The 11,368-nt window shown below is 38.8% G+C and overlaps 1 protein-coding gene across 6 annotated transcripts in view; it reads right to left on the reverse strand.

Annotated features, from left to right (window-relative positions):
• Positions 1-10,516, reverse strand: part of CHD2 (chromodomain helicase DNA binding protein 2) — a 76,072-nt gene extending 65,556 nt beyond the window's left edge. For 2 of the 6 annotated variants that reach the window (XM_067555635.1, XM_067555634.1), the window contains exons 1-2: positions 9,718-10,516; positions 9,243-9,379 (exon numbers count right to left, since the gene is read on the reverse strand). In XM_067555635.1, coding sequence (XP_067411736.1) covers positions 9,243-9,304 — 62 coding nt within the window. In that variant the 5' untranslated portion in view covers positions 9,305-9,379; positions 9,718-10,516. The other 4 variants (XM_067555637.1, XM_067555632.1, XM_067555638.1 and 1 more) reach the window with 3 other exon arrangements.
• Positions 10,517-11,368: the final 852 nt, after the last annotated feature.

An 11,368-nucleotide genomic window follows, 5' to 3' on the forward strand; every position in this document is an offset into this window, starting at 1 on the left:
AGTACTAGCTCTAATGTCCTCTACTGATACAATTGTAAATTACTGCCTATGTTTTTTAATTGATTTTTTGTGTGTACAGCACACAGACAATAGGGCCTTGTTGGTGCTACTAGAATACAACTACTTATTAAGAAAGAACTATATGCTCACAACTGGTGTCCTAGCTATCTAGCCACCTGAATATTATGATGTCCTCCAGTCACCATCCTTGTTCCAGTTTCAAGCCTAGCTTGAGGTGGATGTCCACAGGAGAGCTGAGCTTTCAAGAGACTTTTTGTGAAACATGATGTAAAAGCACCAGTCTTTTGGCCAACCTAAGGCTCCAGAGGCAGAACCAAAGCATAAGCACTTGCTGAATTAAATAAATGGTTCACATTTGCACACCTCGATGAAGTTCTCTGCTTTGTAAAGCATGTCAGGATATCTCGATTGACAGTTGTTTTATAAATCTATTTCAGTACAAAGACACTACATCTAAATTTACATCATGTAGCACAATTAGCATTCTGTTCAGGACTGGAATAGCAGGGGATGTTGTAGGTTATAAAGCTGGGTGCACTTACAGAGTTGTGTAGGGACCAAAAGATTGGAAAAAGAGGAGATACTGCTGATCAGGTAAAGATGCACTGATAGAAATGGGAAGAGTGACTGTGAAGAGTTCTGTGTAAGCTGGAAAGCTTGTCTCTTTCACCAACACAAGTTGGACTAATAAAAGATACTACTTCACCCATCTGGTCTGAGTGAAGTGGTATGTCAACTGGCACTGATGTAAACAGAACAAAGCTGTGTATGTAGAAAAATTACACTGGCAGCTGGCTGTGATGTTCATTTTTCACATGAACAAGCATCAAATTCACATCTTAAGTTTTAAAAGGGAAGAAAAGGCACGGTATATAGGGAAACAGGCAGATATTTCCTTTACTACAAAGGAAGTATCTTGCCCACAACAGACTCTGAACTGCCATCCTTGAAAGGCACAGCAAAAGTGGTAATTGTATGAATAATTCTGAAGAGCATTGATACAGTGTAGAATTTTCATTCAGACTCCCTGCTTCTGACCAGCTTTTATTCATATTAGTCAGAGTTAAAAGCATGACTCTACTCTGAAAAGTGACCATGTAGAATGACACTTCCTTGAACACATCTCCTCCTTTTGTGCACGTCTGACTCATATTGTTTATTTCAACAATTGAGTTCTTACTGCTTCTTACTCACGTCACACTGCAGAACAACTCAGAAGGCAGTGAACTGGATAGCATTTCTTCTGAAGCATGAACAGAATTTCTTATAAAGTTCCAAGCTGCTACCCATGTGTCTCTGAAGGCCTAGCTGACTTGCAGTAACTTTATTACTTGTGATGGCATATTAGAAGGAAACCCAGCTCAATTTTGCAAGGCTTACATTTCAAAAACGTATCCATCACCTTGGAAAATGGAACATATTTGATAAAGGGACTGAGACACCAATGTGAAAATCCACATCATTTTTAGTCACTTTTAGGAGCAAACTCCATTTTAAGACCTGTCCTTTGGCTTCAGCATGACCTTTGAGATCTTTAGTCTTACTCTTTGTTTATAAAGACCTTCTGTCTTTTCACCGTTATAGGCATAGATTAGCAACCGAAGGAAAAATGGCCAGCCTGAAAAGCAGCATGAAGTAGGTACCCTCCTTCTGTTTCTGCCCCCTCTCCATCATTTGACACTGACAGTCTGATAAATAGCTTTGCCTTCATTAAAACTGGAACAAAGATACCTTAAATTGCAGCACTTACTCTAACAGAAAGTGAATTTTAGAATTAGAGAGAGCATCAGCAGCCTCACTCAACAGAAGATCGGCAAATTGTATTCAGTAATGAAAAATATTTGGGGAATTTGGTTAACTAGTTGCCTTAATATGTGGAGAACAGGGTGAGTTGCTCACTGATACAGGTATCAGAAGTTGGAAATGCCTGGGATACCGGATATTTAGTAGGGGTTAGAAAAGAGTCAGTCATTCTAGTAATAAAATCAGTCACAACCTCTCTGCTTGATTCATGAGTGTCACTGAGAAACTCCAAAGGCAGCCTCTTCCCAGATGCCAGTTCACCCTGAGTGAAAGGAGAGTACAAATGTAGTCTTCAGGGCTCTGAATGAGACAGGAGATCTCCCCTCCCCCATGAATGTGGTAGAGCGTGAAAGTATTAAAAAGTTCAATGTCCACCAACAGCAGCATAACACTCAGTTGTGACTGCCATGCTGTTCCCACTCATGCAGCATCCTGCTGAGGACTTTATAATACCTGTGCATAAATTGGAAAAGAGAAGGTTGCCTGCCTTTTGCCTGCTAAGTTTGTGTGCCCTTTGGATTAGATAACACATTTTCCTTTAGGGAAGAGACAGCAGGGCAGCAGCTATTTCATACACCACTTACTCATTTTAACAACTGCAGTTTTAGCAGGTTTTTGTTTATCCATGTAAGCAAAGTCAGCATGAAGCATAATGGCCAATTCAAAAGGGACTCTGGTTATAGTCAGCAACATTTTTGTAGTGAATATGTAAATGCTTCCACCCAGCAGGGTTAATTGGTTTTAGTATGTACCAGAAAGACCTTTTCTTTACCATGCATGAAGCTCTGACAAGTCTTATCTTAAAGAAACAGGCCCTAAAAGCACCAATAAAATTTGGACTTAGGCTTTCCCCCTTACTGTTTAAAACGTCAGCCGTTTGCATCAGTGTATTCAGTACACAACCCAGAAGATATGGGTTTACTACACAAGCTGGGGGTCTGCTGTGGGATTCTATCTTAAGTGAACTTTAAAGGCAGTTTCAGCTGGAGGAATTAAGAATGCATCCCCTGCAGACATCACGTGACAGCCACACCTCTCCCAATGATGATGAAAGGAGATCTGAAAAGGTGGCAGTTTCACAGTTAAGAGGCTGGGCTCCCTTACCAAATCAAAAAACTTCCAACTGTTTCTACTAACTGCCGTATTAATCTTTACAATGAATTACAATATAAGGACTTATGTTGATCTTCCTTGGCCTAAAAATGGAAATACACAACATAGGAAGCCTAAACACTTGCAACTTCCCAAATATTTTAGAGCACTAAATAGTTGGCAAAGTCTTTCCAGGGTCACGTACAGAATTGGTTTGGGGTGGGGCAGCTGGGAAACAACAAGCAACAATGAACTGTTCAAAACCACTGCTGTAAAGTACTCAGTATTTGGCAAAACTCTTCACACATGACTATCTCAGAGGCAGAAGGCTGAAAAAATAGGTATTCTCCTCCTGTCATTTCTTTAAGTGGCCTCTAAAAAGAATAGAGGTGAGAGGCACTGATGGAGCGGGGAGGGGGGAGGGGGGAAGGGGGGGGGAGGAGAGAAGGGCACAGAGTTTGGAATGATACTGCTCTGGGGACTGAAGATTCAGTTTCTTCAGGCTGGTCTACATTGGGAACTTACATTGACCCAGCTACATCTCTCAAGGATGTGAAAAATCCACACCCCTGAGAGATGTAGCTATGCTGACCTTAATGCCCGGTTAAGACAGTGCGAGGTCAAGGGAAGAATTCTTCCATCAGCCTAGATACCGCATCTCGGGGAGATGGATTATCTATGCCAATGGGAGAACCCTTTCCATTTGGCGTAGGTAGCGTCTACATGGAAGCACTTAATGTTAATTGACATCTTGCCACCATCACCTACTGCATTCTCCCCCCCAAAATTAACTCAACATCATACTAGAGCATTTAAAATGTAGGGGTGCAACAGACGTATGGCTTCAGTGCAGTCAGCCTGGGTCTAGGCATTTAGGTCAGCCTAGCTCAGATGTGATCAGCAACACTATGTCCTACTGGTAGTGCTGCACTTCCCCTGTGCTTCCAAGACTTCTGGGAGCATATCCCTGGCGCTGTGAGCTGCAGTAAGATAAGCCTCTCTGACTCTTCTCCCAGTGAATTATGGAGAACTTCTGTCCTAGTCAAAAGGGGGGAACTACAGAAAGCCTTCCAGTGCCAAAGACACTGCCTATCACAGCACTTGACTAACTTAGGCCTCACTGCAAAATGGGCAGTATAACAAGTAAAAGCAGAACTCAGGCTCTAAATATATTGAAAGCACCACTAAACTCAGGCAAGAGGCTTTGTGTATGGATGGGAGAAGGTGTGGGGCAACACAGGTAAAAGCTTGGAAAAACTCTGCTGTGGAGACACATTTAGGACTTGTGCTGCTGTAGAGTTCCAAGTATAGACATCTCCTGAGCTGCAGGTATGCAACTATGGCCCTTCAGTGTAGATTCTACCTACACCAACGGGAGGGGTTTTCCTGTTGGCACAGATAATCCACCTCTCCGAAAAGTGGATTCTTCTATCAACCTAACACCATTTACAAGAGAATTTAAATAATCTTAATACATTGCTCAGTGATGTGGTTTTTCACACCCCTGAGCAATGTAGTGTGGTCAATCTAATTTTCTAGTGTAGATGAGCCCTTACTTGGCAGTGACAAATGAAGATATTTTCTGTAGGATTATGGAATCACAGTTCACCTGTTTATTCTCACCTTCCATTTCTGTTATACAAAATACTCAGGGTAATACAGTTAGAGAATACATTGTATTTGATTTTAAAGAAGTCTGAATTAAGTTTTTATCTGAAAGCTGAAGAAACAGATTTAAATATTACTGAACTAATTTCTTGCAGTTAGTTTACAAGAGTTTAGAAGTGTTCTAGATATTCTTTGCAGTTCTAGCCATGCTTAAAAAACAGAAAATGTAGTAGTTTAAAATCTCTGAATCATGTATTTGTAATGAGACAAATTACATCCTTAACACACACAATGTGAGGAGAGAAAAGTTACAAAATAAAAACAGAACCATCCCTTTGTTTCATATAAATTATATCATAAGACAACTAAAATGAATTCCTTGCACATTAGTTTCTCTGCCCTGCACTGACATGGATTGCCTGGTTACTTTAAAAAAACAAACAAAAAAACCCCTTCAGATTAGATGTTAGCAGAAAGTTAAAAAGGTTAAAAAGTTAAATAAAAAATCCTTTACAGGTCCTTGGAGAACCAAATTATTTAAGTGCTGCTTCAGGACTGGTACAAAAAGCACTCACAGCAGCAACCAATTAGACTGTAAACTGAAAAACCAAGAGAAGAAATCTATAGCCAGCTGTTTTTTAAAATTATTTTGTTAAATGTGTCCACCATTGCTTCTCCTGCAGTTTTTTTTTTTTAATGGAATAAAAAAAAAGCAAAATATGACCAGCTAAATGCACTGACTGATGGGGTAAGTGGGGCTTCATCCATTTAAGATTTGCAAAGTTATATTTAAAAAAAAAAGTCCAGATGTTCAAGGAACATTAAATAGCTAAAGGATATAATCAAGGAAAAAAAATCTCCTACAAATAGCCCTATTTGTTACCTACTTGCTTCTAAAAATAACTTGAACTTTCTATTAAAATGTCCATAAAGATGTGAAGAAATTCATTGCAGATCTATTGACTGTGCGCGCGCCTTCTCTCTCTCTCACACACACACAGAGGAATGAACGCTCTGCATGCAAACGCTGGTTTCCCTGCTGCTGGCTGAGCAGGCAGCAGCTCCCTTGCCAAGAGTGGGAGAGGCTGAAAAGCAAGCTGAAGTGACGTCACTAGAAGGCAGAGCTCCGCTCCCACAGAGGCGCCCGAGTGTTGACCGTCCTGTTACCAAGTGAGCTACCAGCCAATCAGCTTCCACAGCAAATACAAGATGGCCTTTGAACTCCCCACCAGCAACTTCCTGCTGTGTTCAGAGTACACACAGTGCAATGCAGTATGTCTGTCAGCTATGCGGCACAAAGGAACAGCCATTTTGTGACTGAACTGGACCTGCACCAAAATGCCATGCGTTTAATCATTTTCCCTTCCTTCCAAGAGTGGCTAGTTTCTTTTTTAGCACTAACAAGATGAGAAATCCTATCTCTCTCTCTATCTGGTTTCATCAGCAATTAGAGGAGTTATTTTGTTTCACTTCATTTCCACCAGATAAAATCCACTTTTATATGAAGCTACTTCTTCGTAAAATGGCTGCCACAAACTGACTGTGTTCTGTTCCACAAAGTCTGCTGCATTCTGCAGTTCAGGTCTACCAAAAAAAGCTGTTTGCCAAGAGAGCGAGCGCTATTACAGACCTAAAACTTCAGAGTTCTCAGTGGGAAGCAGCTCTAAATCCATTCACACTGCACTAATATTTCCAAATTGTGGTTTAGAACACAAAGTGCAAACTGTTTGTACTGCTTCTGCATCTCTTACATAATAAAAATACAAGCCATGTCCATTTCATTATGGCTAGAGATACAAGAAAGTGACTGCAATAAAGAAATTCCAAGGGATTTAAGTAGAAGTTGGATCTATATGGCGTATCCTTTCCCTGTGTTATTTAGACTACTATTGTACAGGATTACCAACTCCTAGATTTACAGAAATGCATTTTATCTTAATTTGTATTTCAGATACACTAAATTTTTAATGAACCTAATAACTTCAAAAATAGTGGTAATTGCTTCTCTTCACATCTGCCTTTTTTTTTAAAAAAAGCATTTGAAAAGGCAGAAGAAACAAGAAAAATATTTTTAAAGAAAAGTCACTGCCAACTTTTGTTCCATTACTTAAAATTTTGGTTTATGGACAAGCTGATGTTGCTGGTATCTCTGCAACATCCTAGCTTTTATCCTGACTAAAGCAAGTTAAATCAAGTGAGTGAACTTAACAGTTAAGTTGGAAAGCTTGACAATTAACTTACTGTCTTTATACTGAAGTATAGGAAGAACAGGTGTTGCTATTCATCCAAAAAAGTTCCAAGAAAGGTCTACATATGTGCAGACTCTATTAAACTTTTTGCAAATTAAAAGTTAAACTAACATTTCCCCTCAGGAATAATTTCTGTTTCAAGTCAACTCTCAGTGGAGTGTGTTTGTTCAGCATATGTTTTTATGGGGTTTTTTGCTTTCCTAGGGCTGGAAATGCAGGACTCGTAATTCCAATCATATTCCCCAGTCATTTTACTAATGTACTCTACCAAACACTGAATATCTGCAACACATTTTCCCCCCCAATCTATATTTTTGCTTCTCACAGCCACCTTACCCACCCCATTTTCATCACTGTAGCCTCCAATCAAGACATGATTGTGTAATATGACTTCACACATTACCCAATACTTCTAAGCTAGTCCCACAAAATTGCGAAAGGGGATTCGAGTCAGAAGCATGATCTGTGCAGACATCAATGTGTTTCAGGGTAACAGTAAAGCAAGCTAAAGACTTTACTTCCTAGAAATCATTTCCCTATATCTTAAAGTCAAACTCAGGAAGTAAAGAGCAATTTAGACCTTCAGCTGACTCTCAGCTCAGAAAATAAGGCTCTTTTATAAATATGCTCAATTGCTCTTACACTCCATGTGAGTGGAAGGATGGGGAACAGAGAAAAATGGTGAACATTTTACTTTTTATTTAACACAACAGGTGAAACATATGGCTCACATCAATGATGCTAGACACATGATCTTTGCACAAAAGAGCAAGATTACACGTGATGCTATGCAAATATTATACCCTTGGGACAGAAATAAAATAAAATGTGTGTGTGATCCCACTTATTACCCATTATACCTAGTTATCAGACTTCATTTCATATTTGGCATAATGTTCCTACACTCCCCTAAAATGTCTTTATTCTGATCATCACACTTATGTTTGTTGTTGCTCTTACTACTGATAACCCATATTTTTCAGTGACATTTAGATTAAAAAGAAACCAACTTTTCTTGGACAGAAGTCTGGACTTTTGCACCTGCACTTACAAACATAATTAAGGTATTAAGGATGAAAATATGTCAAACATGTATTTTTAAAAATACAAGTCCTTGTATATACTGTGTGTATGTGATTTAGTATTCTTTTAAACCAGTTTAACCAACACACATTTTAAATCAAATAAATTTACCTATTTCAATTTTAACACCTTTTATTACATTGCTATTTAAAAACATTCTTGAACTGCATGCAAGATTAAGGTTTTAAAGGTTATAACAAAATAACCTGGTTATAAATGTGTTTCTACTACAATATTTCAAGTTCATGTAATGTTTGAGAAAAGGCTTAATATTATTCGACATCAAGAATCATTTCATACCCCTGCTAACCTTACATAGTGCACATATTGATACCAAAGAGTTTTAGAATTCATTTTATTGATAATTACTTAAAAGATACTCAAGGAAAAATAAACAGGTCACGATTTAATAGAAGTTAACAAAAATAGGCAAAATGCAATGTATTGACAAACCACAGAACAGCAATGCAAAGTTTCAGACTTCAATGTCAGATTAAGCCAATATATTGTTTAAGATACAATGGTAAAAGCCAAATGAAGTACAAAGGATTTAATATATTTCTGTAAGTCTATCAAATGTAAACAGTATTTTCAGTATTTTGTACTGTGCCTTAAATCAAAGTTAAATTTATAAAATATCATTACTGGACATAAAAGTAAACAAAGATTATGAGCAAAAATATACAAAACAAGCAATCAAAGGACACCAAGATTCCCATTAACAGTCCTAGATTAGATTTTTATAAACATGAAATACTATCACCAGCAGGGGAAAGTTTGGTTAAATTGTATCAAAATACCCTAAAATACCTAAACAGTATCAAAGTTCTGTAAGCCCAAATAAAATATAAAGTAAGGGGCATCAGTCAAACAGGCACTTTTTAGTTTATATTTTAAAATGAACTTTTTTTCATTCATGTAAGTTTCTCTAGTGTCTATTTACTATAATTTACTACTACTAGGCTTCTATATGGCCCTCAGTTAAAGTTTAGACTTCTGAGATTCTTCAAAGAAAAATTTGCCTTGTATGTAAAATGGTGCAATGCAGCAATGGCTAAACTGACAAGGTCATTTTTCACAGCACAAAAAACCTAAAAACTGAAATTCAGGAACTGAAAAAGCGTATCACACAGAAAAGGGCTCCCTTGAATAAAGGTACATTACCTTTTGACTCTGACATGGGCCCTTAAGTCACAACACAACTTTCAGAAATTGCTACCAAAAAATTAGGGTGTGGCATATTAACAATCTCAAGGTCATTCCTTAAAAAAGGAATCAAAAACAGTTAAATATTTTGTATTGAGTATTGACAGTAACCCAAAGCTGTCAAGGTAAACAGTGTATTCAGAGGTTTTTTAAAAATAAAATAAAGTTGTTAGATCATACCTCGATGCATTGCTGTGGACTGAACCCTCCTCTCCTTGGCTTTTGTCCTCATTTCTCATCATCTTTTAATTCTTAAATACTAAAGGGGGGTGGTAGGGTATCTGTGTTTGCTTTGATGTCCTGTGCCCAGGTATTTACTGTCAAAAGTTGAAAGAAAGGTAAGGTCCCAGTTTGTTTCATGGGCTTTCGTTATCAAGAACAAAGTCCTGACGCTGCAATGATCGTTATAACAATACACAACACTGATCAGCACAGAAAAATGCACCTTTAAAACAATATTAATTTAAAAAAAATAAAAATAGGAAGAGAAACAGCCCAGAGGAGCATCCTGCAAACTTTCCCAAAGTAACAGAGGAACCAAAAAAATCTCTGTATTTTATTGCGTCATCCCAATACAGCTCAAACCAGTCGAAAAATCAAAAGTGCTCAAAATCGGCAGAAATCTGAAAATTAAGATTATTAATTGCCCACCTACCTGATCCATGCACCAGCGCCAGGACCAAGCTGCTATTAGTTTCGGGTCGTGGAAAAACATTAGATCCAAAATATTTCGAGGTAAAACGAGAACTATGTATTTTTAAATAAGGGGGAAAATAGATCCTAATCCCCCAAAATATGCTGCTGTTAAAGCAAAAGAAGCGATAATTAGTACAAAAAACGGCCGGGGGAAAAAGCTCATTAGGAGAGCGCACAAAAATGGAGGTACGCCATGGCTTCTAAGCTGGAAAAACAACGACCTGGGCTCTCTCCACGGCTTCTTCTTTCCAGCAAGGCACGAAAAGAGAGCCCCCAAAAGCTGCTTTTCTGCCCGAAAAAGGCTCAGTTGGCCCCCGCCTGGTGCCTAGGACAGGCAAGGAGCTGTGGGGGCCCCCTGAGGCTGCCCGAAAGTTAGGGAAAGTTGCGTAAAGTGTTGGGAAGGCACGGAGCTCAGCGCGCTCTCTCTAAGGCACAGCCGCCATCTAGAGCTCCTTCCCAGCTCTGAGCTCTGCCTTTGATTGACACTCTCTACATTTACCCCACAACTCAGGTGATGTACCATAGACCCACCCCTTCATTTCTACCAAAAAAAAAGAGATAGCCTCCACCTAAAGGGTGCCTGCCACCCCCCACATCCTTGGCTTCTCCAAAACACCCCATCTGAGGGGGCACCTTAACCCCATCTGGCTCAGGCACCCTTTCAAACCAGAAAGAAATGTAATTTGTTTCTTTTGTTTTAAAGATTTGCTAAATATTTCAGTCCTTGGGCTAAAATTACTTCCTCCCTGGACAGGAAGTGGTGCTGTAACAAGCCATTTTGAAAGAATGGAAGAGGGACTAATAGCCAGATTTGAGTAACAACCCTCCTTGGAAGTCAACCCCACCCAATGGGTAGCATTTTTTTTTTTTTTAATTCAGTGAAAAAAAATCTATTTTCAATCAATAATCCCTCCACTTGTCACTCAATGCCTATAATAAAAGCTTGAAAAATGGAGTCACTACACCCTAAAGAAAGCAGTTTGCCAGTAACCCTGTCAGCTCAACAGCGCCTCCCTAGTGGTTTTTGAGAAGAGCAAAATTAAATAGCTTTTATTTTAATTCATTAACTGAAGACACTATTGCAAAGAAAGTATGGCACCGTGGTAAGTATTGCCCATTTCTTAACCCACTAACATTCTAAAGTGGACTTTTTACAGCAAAGTCAAGGTCTAGAACTGGTTGTTCATTTCAAGCCAAGTAAATTCTCAGATACTATATCCTGGTATAGAAAACACCCCTCTGAGGAATTGGAGGGGATCTAATCATATGAAATGCCCTGATGCCCAAAGACCACCACTCCTCCCCAAACAAGCAAAAGTGATAGCCTACTATAAGTGTCACCAGAGCTTTTCACACATTTATTGCCCATTTTACAGGATACTGGAATCAGGTTTCAGTGCTCCAGATTTTTTGGTAATGTTTTGATTTGACCTTATATTGAGTGCATAAAAAATGGTACAGTCCCAACCCATGGCAAATAGCCAGTTCTACCAGTAAAACCAAGTTATTTTCTTTCAAATCCTCCACATTCTTCCCACTCTTGCCTTCAGTCAATCCATCCTGTCTCTTCAATTCAGTAAAATGAGGGTTGCGTAAATTTAATGTGCTAT

Source organism: Emydura macquarii, unplaced genomic scaffold (genome assembly GCF_026122565.2).
Source record: "Emydura macquarii macquarii isolate MOO-44397 ecotype Brisbane River unplaced genomic scaffold, CSIRO-AGI_Emac_v2 contig_1644, whole genome shotgun sequence".
In the NCBI taxonomy this organism is placed as follows: domain Eukaryota; kingdom Metazoa; phylum Chordata; order Testudines; family Chelidae; genus Emydura; species Emydura macquarii.